Source organism: Dendrobates tinctorius, unplaced genomic scaffold, assembly GCF_039654945.1.
Source record: "Dendrobates tinctorius isolate UK_male_01 unplaced genomic scaffold, ASM3965494v1 ptg000155l, whole genome shotgun sequence".
Classification (NCBI taxonomy): Eukaryota; Metazoa; Chordata; class Amphibia; order Anura; family Dendrobatidae; genus Dendrobates; species Dendrobates tinctorius.
Genome location: NW_027361822.1, coordinates 19,372,224 through 19,392,412, shown reverse-complemented (window position 1 = coordinate 19,392,412; position 20,189 = coordinate 19,372,224). Strand labels below are relative to the sequence as shown.

General features: G+C 45.6%; 2 protein-coding genes across 2 annotated transcripts in view; one reads left to right on the top strand and one right to left on the bottom strand.

Moving 5' to 3' along the window:
* The window catches only part of LOC141051008 (uncharacterized), a 407,743-nt gene that overhangs the window by 39,657 nt on the left and 347,897 nt on the right, over positions 1-20,189 (top strand). The window lies entirely within an intron of this gene.
* On the bottom strand, positions 46-14,027 carry LOC141051071 (uncharacterized). Its single transcript, XM_073547920.1, has 7 exons — positions 13,766-14,027; positions 10,590-10,740; positions 10,302-10,460; positions 10,097-10,220; positions 9,919-10,013; positions 9,628-9,718; positions 46-1,375 (listed from the first exon to the last, which is right to left on the bottom strand). Exons 2-7 carry the CDS (start codon positions 10,665-10,667, stop codon positions 264-266), a joined length of 1,659 nt encoding a protein of 552 aa, XP_073404021.1. The 5' UTR covers positions 10,668-10,740; positions 13,766-14,027; the 3' UTR covers positions 46-263.

Genomic DNA, 20,189 nt, shown 5'->3' with positions numbered 1-20,189 from the left:
ATCTCTGGTACCATATGCCTGAATTTTTCAAATAAAATGGACCCATTTTAAACTTGAGTCACATCATATTGATAACATCTAATAACTTTTGAACTACCTATGATACATTACCACATTCAGAACATGAAAATGAAGTCTCTCCTGTTTTGATGGTCAATAAAATTTATTTTCTTAAAAACAAAACAGCTTCTCTCCTGTGTAACATTTCTGATACTTAGCATGACTTTTTTTTTTGTAAAAACATTTCCAAAAAAATCTGAGCATCAGAATGGCTTCTCCCTTGTATGAGTTCTCTGATGTGTAACGAGACTCCACCTTTGTTTAAAGCATTTCCCACATTTTGAACATGAAAATGGTTTCTCCCCTGTGTGAATTTTTTGATGATCAACAAGGTTAGATTTCCGTGAAAAACATTTCCCACATTCTGAGCATGAAAATGGCTTCACTCCTGTGTGAATTTTTTGATGGTCAACAAGGTTAGATTTCTGAGAAAAACACTTCCCACATTGTAAACATGAAAATGGTTTCTCTCCTGTGTGACTTGTCTGATGGTTAGCAAGAATTGATTTTTGGTTAAAACATTTTCCACATTGTTCGCATGAAAATGGTTTCTCTCCTGTGTGAATTCTCTGATGAGTAACAAGACCTGACTTATGTTTAAAATATTTTCCACATTCTAAACACATATATGGCTTCTCCCCTGTATGAGACTTTTGGTGAACAAAAAGCTTTGATCTTTGAGAAAAACGTTTCCCACATTCTAAGCATGGAAATGGCTTTACTCCTGTGTGACTTTTCTGATGCACAGCAAGATGTGATTTTTGATGAAAACACTTTCCACATTCTGCACATAAGAATGGCTTCTCACCAGTGTGAATTCTCTGATGTGTAACAAGATCTGACTTCTTTTTAAAACATTTCCCACATTCTGAACATGAAAATGGCTTCTCCCCTGTGTGAATTTTTTGATGGTCAGCAAGATTAGATTTCCGAGAAAAACAATTCCCACATTCTAAACATGAAAAAGGCTTCTCCCCGCTGTGACTTCTCTCATGTCTAGTAAGTTTCGATTGACAATCAAAACATGTTCCACATTCCGAACATGAGAATAGCTTTTCCCCAGAGTGAATTTTTTGATGTGCAAAAAGATTTGATTTCCGTGTAAAACATTTTCCACATTCTAAGCAAGAAAATTCCTTTGCTTCTGTGTGACTTTTGTCATGTTCAACAAGATTGGATATATCTTCGTTGCAAAAAGATGAAGGTATATCTACGATAACTGCATGCTCTTCATATGTATCCTGCGTGGTACCACAGTCATCTGCTCTAATATCTGAAGATATTCCATATCCCTTTAACCTTCTGAAACAGTCACCTGCCAAGAATGAAACTGATTACCGTATGTTTATTTTTTGTAATAAAAATCATAATATTGTATTGATATTTTAAAGTATTTCTATACAAATATGTCCTTACAAATTGCAGGGCATGTAGAAAACAGACTTCTGCTAAATAGAATGTCATGTGGCGTTATTAAGGCATTTCTTATTAACCATGCAGCCACAAGTTGACATTTCTTTGAAACTATGACAAATGCATAAGTACGAACAGTATAACAATTCTAACATCCTATAATAATACCTCATACATATGCATATAAAAGTTTTTAGAGGTTCTGATAGAAAAGAGACTTCAGATTCATCATATGGCTGATTAATAGTGATGAGCAAGTATACTCGTTGATTGGGTCATGCTCGGGTGTCCTCCAAGTATTTTGGCTTGCTCGGAGATTTAGTTTTCGTCGTCTCAGCTGTATGATTTGCGACTGCTAGACAGCCTGAATACATATGTGGAATGGCTGTTTGTTAGGGAATTCCCACATGTATTCTGCCTGTCTACAAGTCGCAAATCATGCAGCTGACACGACGAAAAGTAATTCTCCGAGCACGCCAAAATACTCGGAGGACACCCGAGCAATGATGCTACTCTTCCATCACTACTGATTAATAGTCCACTTTTTAGGATCAGAGAAACAACAAGCTTATAAGCAAAATTGAAGCATCTACACTTATCGCCTCCATATAAATAAGAATAGACTTTTAATGGCACAACACTGGATCTCCATTTGACACTGGCCAAAGTAGGTAGCTGAATCTTAAAAAAAAAAAAAAAAAAAAAAAAAAAAAAAAATCTTGTAGTCTTCACCCTTTAGTTTAAACATTGCAACAACTTATGGGCTTTGCTTCATGAATTTCTGAATTTTGTGGTCCCCAAAAATAGTCAAGAATTTTGGGAGATATTGGGCAAAAGGACTATTATTTGCTGTAAATAATAATAGCTGTTATAACAATTGTATGAGGTTCAGATGAAGAAATCTTCAATTAAGCTTTCAGGACAATGTGAGGTTTACAGTGATTGTTAGGAATCTGTATGGTTTTGCGATTGTCGTTACTGAGATATGATCTAAAGCTTGAAGACATTATGTAAAGGATTTTTTAATATTGCGTTTTATCCCCAAATTTTTAATAACTTGTTAAAACCTATTTTAGCTTTATAATCATTAGAAATAAGCCGGATTACTTACTGGTAATGCCCTTTTAATGAGTCCACGACAGCACCCACTGGAGGTAGAGGGATCTGCCCCATAGGAACAGGAAACCTACAGGAAAAATAAAAGGGGGCGATCCGCCTCTCCTCCTCAGTTGTATTTCAGAGTACCAGGAGGACCGCCAAGTGTTAGGCACAGTTCTACCCTTTTATGTTTAACTTATTTCTCTATTTAAGGAACATACTCTATTAATACGTGGTGTATTTATCATTATTATCTTCATAGGGAGGAAGCGGGCGGGTGCTGTCATGGACTCATTAAAAGGGCATTACCGGTAAGTAATCCGGCTTTTTACCCTTCGCCACGACAGCACCCACTGGAGAGATTCCAGAGACCATCACCTGGGTGGGACCACCGCCGTGCCAAGGACAGTCCTGCCAAAGCTTATGTCAGAAGTTGACGAGAGGTCAAGTTTATAGAAGGTAGAAGGAGCTGACCAAATTGCCGCCTTACATATGGCTTCGATTGGAACGTCTCCCCTCTCGGCCCAGGAGGATGCCATTGCTCTAGTAGAATGCGCTCTGATGACCTCCTGAGGATTTTCATTTCTCGCGAAGTAAGCTAATCGTATGGCATCTCTGATCCACTGGGATAAGGTGCTCTTCGTGACTCCATACCCCTTTTTACAGCCCTAAAAAGATATGAACAGAGCACTACACTGCCTCCAGCTCTTGGATCTTTCGATGTATTTTAATACCGTTCTCCTAATATCCAGGGTGTGAAATTTCTGTTCTTCAGGAGTGGAGGGATCCCTGAAGAAAGTGGGGAGAAGTATCTCTTGTGGCCTATGGAATTTTCCTGATACCTTAGGAAGGTATAAGGGGTCTGGTTTTAAAACCAACCTATCCTGAAATATCTGTAAAAAAGGTGGATCTATGGATAGGGCTTGAATGTCGCCAACCCTCCTAGCAGATGTTAGTGCTACTAAGGGCCATCTTGAGTGACAAGTATTTTGGAGATACAGTATCTATGGGAATAAAGGGGGCTCCCGTTAGGGCGTCTAGGACCAGGTTTAAGTCCCAAGGAGGGACTCTAGGTATGTGAACAGGAGTCATACGTTCGCAAGCTGCGATAAATCGGGACACCCATTTGTTCCCTGCTATATTATGGCCGTAGAGGGCCCCTAATATAGATACATGGACTTTCGATGTATTTACTGACAGACCCAGTTCTTTTCCTTTTCGTAGAAATTCCAAGATAGGCACTATCGGAATTTCTGTGGGATGAGAGGTTGTATGGAACTGCAGGAATTTCTCCATATTTTGGTGTAAATTTCAGTGGTAGACTGCTTCCTGCTCTGTAGGAGCGTACCAATTAGTGTTTTGGAGAAACCTTTTGATATTAGTAGCTGCTTCTCAATTTCCACACCGTCAAGTGTAGGCTGTCCACTTGGGGGTGGAAAAAGGCCTTGGGAAGAGTAGGTTGGGGATCGAAGGGAGGACCCAAGGATCTGATATCTACATGGTTTGTAGCCATGAGAACCACGGTCTCTTGGGCCAAAATGGTGCTATTAGAATTGTCCTCGCCCCGTATTCTCTCTTTTTCCGAATGACCTGTGGTAGTAGGATTATCTGAGGGAAGGCATATGCCAGGTTGAATTTCCATGGGGCCTGAAGGGCGTCTAGTATGTCTGGATGATCCGCCAAGGATAGGGAGGCAAATTTCTCTACTTGTCTGTTCTTTTTTTGTGGCAAAGAGGTCTATTTGAGGCTGCCCCCATAGAGATACTATGTCTTTGAAGACGCGATGATGTAGGCACCACTCCCCCTGCCATAGTGTATATCGGCTTAAGAAGTCCGCTTCTTGGTTATTTTTTCCCCTGACGTGGAGGGCAGAAAGGGACAACAAATACTTTTCGGCTAAGTTTAAGATTTTTGCTGCGGAAGACATCAGAGTCTCTGATCAAGTACCTCCCTGTCTGTATAAATATGCCACTGTGGTGGAGTTGTCGGATAAGATCCTGACATGTTTCCCACGGAGCTGTGGAAAAAAATTATGTCATGCATAATCTACTGCCATCAGTTCTTTTAAGGTAGACGAATATTGTAATTCTTCTTTACTCCACCTTCCCTGACAGAAGCTATTTCCCATATGGGCTCCCCATCTGTGGGGGTTAGCGTCGATGATTAAAGTATGGGATGGTGATATTACCCATACTTCCTGGGGTAAGGTTAGACCAATTGGACCAACAGATTGAGCAGAAGGTGTCTAGGGAAAAGCTGCGTGCCGCTATTCCCTTATTTAGAGGGGCAGCAGCCTTCATGGCCAGCAAGCGACACTACTCTGTCCTCCTCCTCCTGGACCTGTCGGCTGCCTTTGACACAGTGGACCATTCCCTATTATTACAGACCCTCTCATCCCTCGGCATCACAGACTTGGCCCTATCCTGGATCTCATCATACCGAACAGACCGGACATTCAGAGTCTCCCACTCACACACCACCTCCTCACCTCGCCCCCTATCTGTCGGAGTCCCACAAGGTTCAGTCCTTGGGCCCCTGCTGTTCTCCATTTACACCTTTGGCCTGGGACAGCTCATCGAATCTCATAGCTTTCAGTATCATCTTTACGCTGATGACACACAGATCTACATCTCTGGACCAGATATCACCTCCCTACTAAACAGAATCCCTCAATGTCTGTCCACTATTTCATCCTTCTTCTCCGCTAGATTTCTGAAACTCAACATGGACAAAACAGAATTCATCATCTTTCCCCCCCCATCTCCCCTACGAACCTATCAATTACAGTAAATGACTGCCCACTCTCCCCAGTCCCACAAGCTCGCTGTCTCGGAGTAATCCTTGACTCTGATCTCTCCTTCAAACCACATATCCAAGCCCTTTCCACTTCCTGCCGACTTCAACTCAAAAATATTTCATGAATCCGTTCATTCCTCACCCAAGAATCTGCAAAAACCCTAGTCCATGCCCTCATCATCTCTCACCTTGACTACTGCAACCTCATGCTCTGTGGCCTCCCCTCAAACACTCTTACACCCCTCCAATCTATTCTAAACTCTGCTGCCCGACTAATCCACCTGTCCCCCCGCTATTTCCCAGCTTCTCCCCTCTGTCAATCCCTTCACTGGCTCCCAATTGCCCAGAGACTCCATTACAAAACCCTAACCATGACATACAAAGCCATCCACAACCTGTCTCCTCCATACATCTGTGACCTCGTCTCCCGGTACTTTCCCGCACGCAACCTCCGATCCTCACAAGATCTCCTTCTCTACTCCCCTCTTATCTCCTCTTCCCACAATCGCATACAAGATTTCTCTCGCGCATCACCCCTACTCTGGAACTCTCTACCACAACATATCAGACTCTCACCTACCATCGAAACCGTCAAAAAGAGCCTGAAGACCCACCTCTTCCGACAAGCCTACAACCTGCAGTAACCACCGATCGACCAAACCGCTGCACGACCAGCTCTACCCTCACCTACTGTATTATCACCCATCCCTTGAAGATTGTGAGCCCTCGCGGGCAGGGTCCTCTCTCCTCCTGTACCAGTTATGACTTGTATTGTTTAAGATTATTGTACTTGTTTTTATGTATACTCCTTACATGTAAAGCGCCATGGAATAAATGGCGCTATAACAATAAATAATAATAATCTTCTTCTCGAGGTGACCGCAAAGTCATCTGTCCTCTTGGAGAATGTGATGTTGCAGTGTGTGGATGTGATATTGGGCCCACTGAACTGAACTGCCGGGGTACAAGAGGTGAGGGACTCCAATAGAGACATTGCTTCTCTCAGAGATATGCATGGTCTGTCCATTGCTGCTCCAACCTTATTTTTAATGAGCAAAATTTATACCTGAGGAAGTAGACACCTTTGGGTCGTGGAGTCTAACTGGAACCCTAAAAACGTCTGGAGGGAGAGTGGAATAAGTCTGGACTTCTGGAAGTTGATGATCCAGCCTAGATCCTGCAAAGATGACACCGTATCAGCCAAACGTCTAGCACACTGGGCAGTGGAGTTCTCGATAACTAAGAAGTCATCAAGGTAAGGCACGATTAAGGTGTCTTTTTGACGAAGATAGGCCATCACGTCCAACATCACTTTGGTGAAGGTTTACAGTGCTGTAGAGAGACCGAAGGGCATGGCCGTATACTGGAAGTGACAGATTTCGCCTTTGAATGCTACCGCGACCCTTAGGTATCTGTCATGGATAGGAAGATGATAGTAATCATCTTTTAGGTCAATGCCCGCCATCATGCAGTTTGGAAAAAGAAACCTAATGGTGGACCTGATTGATTCCATTTTAAATTTATAGTTTTTGATAAACGTATTGAGCTTTTTTAGATTTATGATTGTTCTAAACAAACCATCGTGTTTGGGAACTAAAAATAAAGGAGAGTAGAATCCTCTACCCTCTTGCCCCTCTGGGACTTTCACTAAGACCCTCTTGGATAATAGACTCCGAATTTCCATTTTGAGGGCTTTTTGTTGTATTGGTGAGCTAAGAGTTGTTATAATAAATGAGTCGTAGGGAATACAAAGGAATTCTAATTTTATTCCTTCTTTGATTATATTTAAAATCCACGAGCTTGATGTTATTTTTTTCCCTTTTGGAAAAAAAAGTTTCAGTCTACCCGCCACTGGGGGGGGACTGGTTGTTGAGTATTTATTTTCTTTCCGGAATCCTAAACCTCCAAACATGGTACCCTTTTTGCTTTTCTTCTTTTGTGGGCCATCTTGTTGATCTGTCCGTTTGTCTCTTTCCAAACGGCTGCCTCTTAAAGGCTGTCCTGTAGAAAGGGATAGAAGAGTCAGGGAAGGCCTTTTTCATTTCTTTTGCTTTGGTATGTCGTCTAAGGCTTTTCCAAAGAGAAACTCACCCTCACACGTGATAGCGCAGATCTTAAGATTTCGACTGCGTGTCCCCCTTCCAATTTTTCATCCATAATGCCCGCCTGGCACTATTCACAAGACGCGCAGACCTTGCTGCTAGGTGTAGTATGTCCGCAGATGCATTGGCCATGAAGGCTGCTGCCCCTCTAAATAAGGGAATAGCGGCACGCAGCTTTTCCCTAGACACCTTCTGCTCAATCTGTTGGTCCAATTGGTCTAACCATACGAACATTGATCTGGAGGTGCATGTGCTGGCCACTGCTGGTTTAAAAATGTCCGTAGTTGCTTCCCATGACCTTTTTAATGACGATTCTGCTTTACGGTCTAGTGGGTCAGAAAATGGGCCTGCATCTTCTACCGGAAGAGTAGACTGTTTAGAGGTGGAGGCCACAGCTGCGTCCACCTTAGGAATTTTTTTTCCATTTTAGCAGTTCTTCGTCACTAAAGGGGTATTTCCTTTTTGAGGCCGATGGGAGAAATCTTCTCTGGTCTTGTTGCTCCCATTCTCTCTTAATCAGGGCCTTAATTGCCGGGATTACCGGAAAGGCTCTCCTTTTCCTCTCAGCCAAACCTGGAAACATTATATCCTGCTTGGTTTGAGCGCTCTGTCTCCTCACATCCCATAGTATTTCTTACAGATTTCACCAAATTATCTACACTATCCAGGGGAAAATACGATCGTCCCTCAATTTATGATGACGATGATGATGATGTGAGCGCGGCGTCTGAGGCTCTTGTTCCTCCTCAGATTCTGAGCTGGGAATTACTTGTTTATTGCCCTTACCCTCTGGGGGTGTATTAGCATGGGCGATAGCCTGCAATTCTTCTCTAATTATTGTCCGTATGTCTTTAGACAACAATGCGGCTCCCTGCCTGATTTCCCTAATGCATTGCTTGCAAAGGTTTTTGGGGTAGGAGTGAGGCAGAGACTGGAGTACATAAGGCACATTCTTTGTGTTTTGATTTTTCCTTTTTCTTGGCCTGAAAGGCAGGAGACATGGCGAGAAAGAGAGGGGGTGTCAGCTTGATAGGCAGCGTTTTGTGCGCACTCACCCAGTGAAGCTTACGGTACCGGATCAGATGGCTGAGGTACAGTCCTGGACCTTGATTCTCCTGCGTCACTTCCGCGAGCGGTGTCCGTGGATCCTCTGCCGGAGCGGTCTCGGGAGGTGCCGCCACCCGCAGAGTCCACTGCCGAGGATGCGCATCTCCTGGGGATGACATTTCACCGCCGACCGCTCCGCGGCCTTCGTTTAAATAGGGTTTTTTTTTTTTCTTCCCCCTGACCCGGAAGTTCCCCTCTAGTTCCGGGTCAATTGCGCTGCTTCGCGCCTGCGCAGTAGTGCTTGTGGGCGCCCTGTACCTCTGCCAGTATGCCCCGGAAGTTCACTCTTTACTTCCGGGGCTGGAGCATCCACGTCATGTCGGGCGGCGCATGCGCGTCCCCCAGGCCCCGGAAAGCTGCATTTTTTTTTTTTGTGCCCCCACACCACTGGCGCTCTCACCCGCTTCCACTGTGGTGGCTCCTCCATGTTCCCAGCGCTGCCGCTGAGCATGGTCAGCAGCTGTCCCGGCGCTCCATGCGCCCCCCCGGTGTGCTCCTGAGTGAGACCGGGCGGCCCTCCCCGGACCCGATCATCTCTCCAGCCGTCCATCAGACGAAAGGGGGGAGCCGTCTAACGGAAACTCCCCCGACGCTGCTTCTGGACCGCAGCCCCTGCCGTTCCGCAGATACTGCACAGGCAGCGTGCATTAGCCCAGGTATGTCTTCAGTAGGATTCTTCCTGAGGTTCCCCTAGGAACAGGAAACCAAAACTGAGGAGGAGAGGCGGACCGCCCCTTTAATTTTTCCTGTAGGTTTCCTGTTCCTATGGGGCAGATCCCTCTACCTCCAGTGGGTGCTGTCGTGGCGAAGGGTAAAAATTAAAATAAACAGCTCGTTCAAGTGTACTTCACACCTATTATCATATTTTAACTGAATTTTTACATCCTTGTCTATAACAATATCATAATTTTATCCATATTAATTCATTATTTTGGCAAAAGGAGTGAACCTAAAGCTGAGAACCCTAAAGGACCACAGAGCTGACAACAAATAGCACAAAATGGTATCAGTCAATGACTGAGAAGAATCTGTAACTTTTCTCTCTACTCACCTAGGCGATTATCTGCAGGAATCTCCTCTTTACACCACTCATCAGCCCTCACATATGTCTCTGTAGTATTAATATGGGTGAGATATTCTCCCTGAAACAAATATTGTAAAAGTCACAGATGGAGAAGTCACATCTACGATCAGCTCTAATCCTGCCATCTCCACCGTTCTCATTACACAAGTATAAGTATAAAACATATAATACTGGTGGATAAAACAAGACTGAGCACAAGAACTTCACAGCCGTCTACACATCATAGGGGAGATCTCATGACACCTTCTCTCCATCTACCTGATGATCCTGAGGAACATTGGGATTTTCTTCTTTACAGTCCTGTGGAAGGAGAGGACTTAGATCTCTCTCTGGTGTCATCTTACTGGATAGATCTGGAGGAAACACATACAGGGACTGAATTCATTCTTTACATACAGATAATTATAGGCAGTGTGTATTTAGTCCTGTCTATTACCTGGTGATGTGAGGGGCTGGGGAACCTCCATCATGACGTCCTTGTACAGATCTTTGTGTCCTTCTAAATACTCCCACTCCTCTATGGAGAAATAGATGGCGACATCCTGACACCTTATAGGAATCTGACAATACAAAGATACCGTCATCCCCCGATACCTTCATAGCGTTACTGTATAATGTCCCAGCATTCCCAGCAGTGTCACCTCTCCAGTCAGCAGCTCAATCATCTTGTAGCTCAGTTCTAGGATCTTCTGGTCATTGATGTCCTCATGTATCAGGGGGTGAGGTGGAGGCCCTGGGATTGGGCTCAGGGATGGGTCCCGACAGCGCTCACTAGAGGTCTTCTTCACTACTGTGTAATCCTGGTTATGGAGAGACACATTAATAAATCTCTCTACAGACATTTCCAGAGTCCTCACCTCTCCAGTTCTGTCCATCTGTTATTCCCATAGATAAGAATTATGTAGTGTGACGTCATCAGAATCTCTCACCTCTCCAGTAAGCCGGAAGAGGATCTCTAGGGTGAGGTGTAATATCTTCTCCGCCATCTTGTCCCTGTCCCGCTCCATCCTTGATGGGGTCAATCAAGAAAATTTTCCTATATAGAAGATCTCTACTGAGAGGATCATATATTGTAGGGACCTGAATGGGAAGGAGATGACAATGTAACATAATTAAGATCCTATGTTAAGCCCCCGTCACACACAGCAAGATCGCTGCTGAGTCACAAGTTTTGTGACTCAACAGCGATCTCACCAACAATATCGCTGTGTGTGACATATATCAGCTACCAACCCCCCCCCGCCGGGTATCGCTGATCGTTCTGAAAAGCCCTGGACATTTTTTTGATTGTTGGTCTCCCGCTGGCCAGCACGCATCGCTGCGTGTGGCAGGCGGGAGACCAGTGATCTGGAGGTGGTAACGAAGGTAAACAGCGGGTTTCTAAGCTCCGCGCGGCGCTTAGAAACCCGCAGTGTACCTTAGATACCAGCGTGCTGGTGAAGGGAGCTGGTAACCAAGGTAAACAGCGGGTTTCTAAGCACCGCGTGGCGCTTAGAAACCCGCTGTTTACCTTGGTTACCAGCTCCCTTCACCAGCGCGCTGGTATCTAAGGTACACTGCGGGTAAACAAGCGACGTCCTTGCTTGTTACCCGCGCCGTCGCTGGTCCTCATCGCTGGTGAGATCTGTCTGTTTGGCAGCTCACCAGCGATCATGTAGTGACACACCAGCGATCCTGACAAGGTCATATCGTTGTCGGGATCGCTGGTGCGTCGCTATGTGTGATGGGGCCCTAAGAATACAGTTACTGGAGATAATAAGGGGAAACTTGTGATGAGATGTACAATGTAGATGTTCTCTTATGAATTATTGGCTGTTGGTTACTTCTTCAGCCACTGATTGGCTGCAGGGATCACGTTTGTCAAACCTAGCAGAGAGTACAGAGGCTGGAGGAGACTATAACAACATTGCAGCGAGTGTAGCAGGAGATGGTTAGTGAATATTACAATTTTTTTCATGTATATCTATACTAATTATAGATTAATTTTAGACCACAGACCATAATCTGTATCTACTTTTTCTATCCTTCCCTCCCACTACAATATAAAACTCGCATTATTACCTCTAGGATACGGACAGACAGGGCCTATAGTGCAAATCATTTCGCAATATAATAATCTCTTGCTCAGACATTGGCAGAGATGTGAACGTTTTCCACATGCCAGATAATTAACCCATAACCACATCCCTATTGTCATGCCCATTTACCATTTCTTTCTACCAGAGAGCTCATAGTGTCAGGGTGGGACATTTAGTGAGCCACCTGAGACAGAAGGACATAGAGGCAAATCTGGGTTGATCCTGATTTATTCAAGCGGTTAGGACCTACGGACTTATTTGTTGTTCAGTCATTCATTCTTGTAGCAGCCAGAACTTTTTCATTCTTAGGGTCCCGGATACATTTAGCGATGCACCAGCGATCCCGACAACGATACGACCCGGTCAGGATCGCTGGTGCATCGCTAAATGGTCGCTAGTGAGCTGCCAAACAGGCAGATCTCACCAGCGGCGCAGCAGCGATAAGCGATCCGTCAGCGGTCGCTCTTACCTGTCACACTGCAGCGATGATGACAACTTCCGCCTACGTCCATGTATGCTAGTCGGCGTCGGCTAGCGATCTCGCTATGTGTAAAAGGCCCTTTAAGCTTCACTACATAAGGTCTTTCATTTTTTTGTGTGAGGAGGTGTGATAGTGCCATTTTGCCACATACGTATCTAAGGCTGTGTTCACACATAGTGTAAATGATGCTTTCCCTTTAGGTGCAGAATCAAACCTTTTCTGTACTATAAATACATTAAAAACGCTTCAACTCTGCACCAAAAACGCATAAAATAAGGAGGAAAAGACATGAAAAACACAATAATCTGAGAAGATGGCTGTGGCGTAGTGCAGTCTGGACACCTGCAAAGAAAAAGCAGCCAAAGAATAGGCAGCATTTATACCACATGTGAGCACAGTCTCAGCGTGACATGTCTAGAAACATTAGTCGTGGCGCATTACCACTGCTGCTGACTGCCATGCAAGAGGATTACTGGACTTCAAAAAAAGCGAAGTCTATAAAATGAATGGAAGTATATACAGAGACGAGACGGAAGAAGGGGAAGGATGAGCCAAGAGCAATGAGCGCTACTGTAAGGGTATGTGCACACGGGGCGGATCTGCTGCAGTACAATGCAAATCTATGGGATTTCAAAACCGCGGTGCACATACTGCTGATTTTTATATCCGCAGCATGTCAATTCTTTCTGCGGATTCCGCAGCGGATTGACACCTGTTCCATTGTCCAGGTGTCAAACCGCAGGTCACTTTACCTGCAAATCCGTGCGGAAAGATCCGCAGCACAATCCGCACCGTGTGCACTCACCCTAAAGAGAGGAGACATCACAGAGTGACAGCTGGGGCGTCCCCCCCATATCAGGACTGTCCTGCTTTGCCGGAGGAAGATTTTGGGTCTCATTTTCATTGCTCCCAGCCGCCTTTATACAGAAACAGACAGAACAGGGCCACAGTGTCACCTCAGGGCCCAGAGAACGTAACAGATTAACCCCTTCCCCCCCAAGAAGCTGCAATCTGGCTGTAGGTGCAGAGAGCGGTATGAGATTGTCTCAGTGACGGTCACATGTGGGGAATCGTCTGATCCAGGATCGGCTTCTCGTGTTGTAGATTGGAACATACACGACTGAGGGTCAGAAGTGACCTCACGCTATATATTACCCCGGTCACTATTCTAAGGGGGACGGAGGGGCACAGAGTGCGCGATATGTGTCTGTACTATCCCAACCGCCAGGCCTACACCACTGGGAACGGGGGACCCCCGACATCGCCCAGTAATGGAGGGGTTACTGCCCCCACCCAGTAATGGAGGGGTTACTGGCTTCCTCCTGCCCAGTAATGGAGGGGTTACTGCCCCCCCCCCGCCCAACAATGGAGGGGTTACTGCCCCCCCCGCCCAGTAATGGAGGGGTTACTGCCTCCTAGGGCCAGACTGGCCATCAGAAGGGCCTGACTGGTTGTGGGCCGCTTTGTCTGCTACGTTGTTAACAGAATCGGTGTTCTCAAGACAGTCATACTGTTAAGAGTTGTGATGGAGTACAAAGTCACTTACCCCAGCAGGCCACAGGCATTCATTAGAAATATTGGTCTTGTAGTAAATCTTGCATTCTTTAATCCAGGGTAATATATTCCATCTGGTGCTTAGGCACAGCGTGAGCCTGTGTGATTTCAAAAGCCAGGGCTGAATTTCAGCCCCAGTCCATACCTGCTGCCCCCTGCCCAGTAATGTTGGGGTTACTGCCCCCTGTGCCCAGAAATGGGGAATCTCCAGCATATACCTCCACCTGCAGAGCCGCACTCCACATATATGGCTGCTCTGTGCGCACAGGACCTGGGATGAGGTCACAGGAGGGGAGGAGTCAGGGGTCACATGATCAGGGGTCACAGTGTATGCAGGACTCTGCTGTGCTGGTTGTCATGGTGCTGGATGAGGGGAAGTTTCTGTGTGGGGTCAGGAGGGGTTTACAGGGGGATGTAGCAGAGCCGTGTGTGTACGAGGTGTACGGAGCAGAGCCGTGTGTGTACGAGGTGTACGGAGCGGAGCCGCGTGTGTACGAGGTGTACGGAGCAGAGCCGTGTGTGTACAAGGTGTACGGAGCGGAGCCGTGTGTACGAGGTGTACGGAGCGGAGCCGTGTGTGTACGAGGTGTACGGAGCAGAGCCGTGTGTGTACGAGGTGTACGGAGCAGAGCCGTGTGTGTACGAGGTGTACGGAGCGGAGCCGTGTGTGTACGGAGCGGAGCCGCGTGTGTACGAGGTGTACGGAGCAGAGCCATGTGTGTACGAGGTGTACGGAGAGGAGCCGTGTGTGTACGAGGTGTACGGAGCAGAGCTGTGTGTGTACGAGGTGTACGGAGCAGAGCCGTGTGTGTTCAAGGTGTATGGAGCCCCGTGTGTCTGTACGAGGTGCACGGAGCAGAGCCGAGGGTGTAGGAGGTGTACGGAGCGGAGCCGCGTGTGTACGAGGTGTACGGAGCGGAGCCGTGTGTGTACGAGGTGTACGGAGCAGAGCCGCATGTGTACGAGGTGTACGGAGTGGAGCCGTGTGTTTACGAGGCGTACGGAGCGGAGCTGTGTGTACGAGGCGTACGGAGCGGAGCCGCGTGTGTACGAGGTGTACGGAGCCCCGTGTGTGTGTACGAGGTGCACGGAGCAGAGCCGTGTGTGTAAGAGGTGTACGGAGTAGAGCTGTGTGTGTACGAGGTGTACGGAGCAGAGCCGTGTGTATTCAAGGTGTACGGAGCCCCGTGTGTGTACGAGGTGCACGGAGCAGAGCCGAGTGTGTAGGAGGTGTACGGAGTGGAGCCGTGTGTGTACGAGGTGAGCGGAGCGGAGCCGTGTGTGTACGAGGTGTACAGAGTGGAGCCGTGTGTGTACGGAGCGGAGCCGTGTGTGTACGAGGTGTACGGAGCGGAGCCGTGTGTGTACGAGGTGTACGGAGCGGAGCCGTGTGTGTATGAGGTGTACGGTGCAGAGCCGTGTGTGTACGAGGTGTATAGAGTGGAGCCGTGTGTGTACGAGGTGTACGGAGCGGAGCCGTGTGTAGCCGTGTGTGTACGAGGTGTACGGAGCAGAGCCGTGTGTATTCAAGGTGTACGGAGCCCCGTGTGTGTACGAGGTGCACGGAGCAGAGCCGAGTGTGTAGGAGGTGTACGGAGTGGAGCCGTGTGTGTACGAGGTGAGCGGAGCGGAGCCGTGTGTGTACGAGGTGTACAGAGTGGAGCCGTGTGTGTACGGAGCGGAGCCGTGTGTGTACGAGGTGTACGGAGCGGAGCCGTGTGTGTACGAGGTGTACGGAGCGGAGCCGTGTGTGTATGAGGTGTACGGTGCAGAGCCGTGTGTGTACGAGGTGTATAGAGTGGAGCCGTGTGTGTACGAGGTGTACGGAGCGGAGCCGTGTGTGTACAGAGCGGAGCCACATGTGTACGAGGTGTACGGAGCGGAGCCGTGAGTACGAGGTGTACGGAGCAGAGCCGTGTGTGTACGAGGTGTATGGAGCGGAGCCGTGTGTGTATGAGGTGTACGGAGCAGAGCCGTGTGTGTACGAGGTGTACGGAGCGGAGCCGTGTGTGATGTGTACGGTGCGGAGTTGTTGCGGCATCATGTAAGTAGCAGAGCTCTCTGTGCTAGATATGTCTGATGTGAAGTTGTCGATTGTGTCTTTGTGATGTGCATATAGCAGAGCTGTTTGTGTAACTACATCACTTACAGGCGGTCGTGCAAAATAACCAGACCACTGTTTGATTCGTACAGGACAATGTAATGTGTCTGTTCATTGGTCTCTCGGTCTCTGTGCTCCAGGGTTGGTACCAGACTGTATTATTAGGGGTTGTTAGCCCCCATTACACAAGTATCTCCTGGTGAATAGCTACCCACAATTTTTGATATTACAGTTGCATCAATAATCAATTAGTGCGACCCCTAGAGGCCACATCATGCATAACATTGTTCTATCTTTTGTGCTTAAAATATAAGAACACTGACATGACAAAATTGCACAATGTGAACAAAGACAAGAGAAAATTCTGATTTAGGTGAAATAATCCTTCAGGTTGGCTGCCCTCTGATCATCCCACCAGCCGGAGTAACGCAAAATGTTAGCCATTCCCCTTTCTTTTGGGATTGTAATAAACTTAATAACCTACTCAAAAAATGAATACACCAAACGGAGTCCAAAACATTAAGACTCAAATAAATTTATTACATAATTACAAATAGGTATACAGAACAACACATAGTAAAATACCATAATATATAATTACAACAAAATACATATAAAAAAGAGATATAGTGACCACTATAAATAGATAATCATACAAAAATGATAAGGATAATAATACTAATAAAGTGCATAATATATATGGGCTGAAAAATCAGCTACTCATAAAGTGCATAGAAAATATATAGTATATAAATCCAAATCATATATACCCGTAATGTGTGGCTCAATGTGTCCAGGCTCTTGCCAGAAAATCAGCTTTGTTCCTTACACCAATGACGGCACCCCAGAGAAAGGATCCAATCTTCAAAAACAGGAAACCTACAAAATAAATAGGTGGAGCCTCTACAATCGAATCAGTGATTTTTCACAGCATGAAATAACACCACTTTGATAGTTTAGCTAATCACCATAAAGAAACTGATAATAAATTGAAAATAAATAGGATTTTTTGGGGGGAGGGGGCAACACTGTGAAAATTGAAAGAAAGGGCTGGTGTGTGATCCATTAACTAAAACAATGTGAGGAGGGAATATCAGGGTGCTGTCATGGGTTCTGGAAAATCCAATTACCAATAAGTAATTATTGCTTTTTCCTTTCACCAATGACAGCACCCCAGAGAGAGTAGAAGACAAGCCTCAATGCCTAGGGAGGGAGGAAGACCCCAAATCTCACCCATAGAAAATAAAGAAAGTACAAGGCAAACCGCTGCACGACCAGCTCTACCCTCGCCTACTGTGTCCTCACCCATCCCTTGTAGATTGTGAGCCCTCGCAGGCAGGGTCCTCTCTCATCCTGTACCAGTCGTGACTTGTATCGTTTAAGATTACTGTACTTGTATGTATTATGTCTACCCCTAATCACATGTAAAGCGCCATGGAATAAATGGCGCTATGATAATAATAATAATAATGATAACTATACTGGAGCCTTACATATTTGTTCAATAGGAACATTTACCCTTTCAATCTAGGAGTTCAAAACAGCTCTAGTAGACCTCCAGAATGGTCTGATCACTCACTAGTGCGAAGGCTGCACTAATCAATCTAGATAACATGGCTTTGGAGGCTTTGTAATATTACTTGGGACCCTGAAAGAAAAAGAAGAGAGGCTAGCACTTCCTCCAGGCCTCAGTAGTAACAGTCAATGTGCAACAGACATGTAAATTGAAGGTGTACTATGTCACCAGCTTGATGGCAATGCGTAGAAAACTTCAATGTGGTTCCAAAACTGATATCTGAAGATATGTTCCGACAAGCCTACAGCCTGCAATGACCCGTAGTCTACTGAACCACCGCACAACCAGCTCTATCCTCTCCTAGTGTATCCTCACCCATGCCTATAGACTGTGAGCCCTCGCGGGCAGGGTCCTCTCTCCTTCTGTACCTGTGTGTCCCTTGTCTTACACATGTTTATTATACTTGTCTATATTTCCCCTTTTCACATGTAAAGCGCCATGGAATTAATAGCGCTATATAAATGCATAATAATAATCATAATGCATCATGTAATGCGAGAAAACTGGAAGATAATAGCACAAAATGGGGTCTTATCCGGATATAGGATATGAGAATGATATGTACAGGAATGTGCTCACCTGGCAAGGTTGTGTGCCACAACACCAAAGAAAGCTCAGTAGAACGTCTGCTGCAGATACAGGATGCATGCAATGGAAGGAAAAACTATAGAGGATGGATCTTTAACTGCACTTCCAAAGCCACTATATGATGAAAAAGGAGATCCAGGAGCCGATGTGTTGAGAATTGCGGTTTTATTTGTCAACGAGTTTCAAGGTTCATAGACTTCTTCATCAGGACAAAACCCAAAAACCACATTGTTCTGATGGAGAAATCTGTATGTAAGCTCTTATTGGTTTGAGGAGGTCCTCTCTCTCTCCTGCAGTCTGTAAGCTCTTATAGTCAGTGTGGTTCTCTCTCACTCGTTCTCTCTCTCTCCTGTAGAGTGTAAGCTCTTATGGTCAGCAGGGTCCTCTCTCTCCTGTAGAGTGTAAGCTCTTATGGTCAGCAGGGTCCTCTCTCTCCAGTATAGTGTAAGCTCTTATGGTCAGCAGGGTCCTCTCTCTCCAGTATAGTCTAAGCTCTTATGGTCAGCAGGGTCCTCTCTCTCCAGTATAGTCTAAGCTCTTATGGTCAGCAGGGTCCTCTCTCTCCTGTAGAGTGTAAGCTCTTATGGTCAGCAGGGTCCTCTCTCTCCAGTATAGTGTAAGCTCTTATGGTCAGCAGGGTCCGTTCTCGCTCCTGTAGAGTGTAGCTCTTATGGACAGCAGGGTCTTCCCTTTCTCTCCTGTGGAGTGTAAGCTCTTATGGTCAGCAGAGTCCTCTCTCTCCCCTGTGGAGTGTAAGCTCTTATGGTCAGCAGGGTCCGTTCTCTCTCCTGTAGAGTGTAAGCTCTTATGGTCAGTGGTGTTCTCTCTCACTCGTTCTCTCTCTCTCTCCTGTAGAGTGTAAGCTCAATGGTCAGTGGTGTTCTCTCTCACTCGTCTCTCTCCTGTAGTGTAAGCTCTTCTGGTCAGTGGAGAAAAATTCATTGAAGCCGAATTTCAAAAGATCCGCTTATCTTTAATGGCTTCCCTTTGGAAAAATAGAGAATTGCTTTAAATAATATAAACACATCCAGGGTACAAATATAGAATACAAAATCATAAATGAGCCAAGAGGTCTCCTTCCCAGTACAGGCTGTCTAGTAATAGTCATCCTGTCCCTTACAAAATAGAATGAAACTGGTTCCTGAATCCATGTAACTGTTCCCACTGCATCTGATGATAAACCTATTCCACTATACATTTTCCATCGCTGCTACCTCACATCTGTGTGACTTCTTCCAATGGGTGAAGTTCCTACATCACAATGTCACATGCCAGTAGAGGAGTCCTGATGTTATACTTTTAATATTGTCCTGTCTGAGTAATTTTGGACTGGCATATCTGACCTTTCTGAATTGATCTACTCTCTCTAGCACCAGTCATTCCTGGGATGTGCCTGTTGGATCTTCTTGACAATAAGCAGTGGAAGCCTCATACACGTATCCTGCTATGTGAAACTTTTTTTTCTAACATGCAAAATCATAATGATGAAATAGATGGATAAATTAATCGAATACTTTAGCAAAACATTAGGTATTGCAAATTTTGCTAAATCTGACATTTATAGTGCAATGCTTCCTTCACTATTTCTATACAATATGACGACCAGCTCTCACCCTACTCCATATAGTCTAACGTAACATTGAAAGAAAGAAATAAAACTCAAAGTTATACGTTTTAAAAACATTAATGATTGGTAACAAATTTTAACCCCTTAATGACCAAGCCAATGTTGACCTTATTGACCAAGCCAAATTTTACAATTCTGACCACTGTCACCTTATGAGGTTAAAACTCTTGAACCCTTCTACGTATCCCACTGATTCGGGTAATGTATTTTCGGGACATATTGTACTTCATGATAGTGGTAAAATTTCTTCAATATGATGAGCGTTTATTTGTGAAAAAAAATGGAAACTTGGCGATAATTTAGAAAATTAGTTAACTGGCCCCAATCAGTCGCAAAACCAGTCAGGTCAGAGACTGCAGGGTGTCAGCTGTCATGTACGAATTGCATTACTGCTCTGTGTTCCTGGACATAGCTCACCGGCGCAGATTCCATTTAAGGAAGGTAAATGAGAGAACAGTGGAAGTGAAAAATAGAGTCAGCGATATAGCGGACAAACTGCCAGACCTCACTAAAGATATGAGACA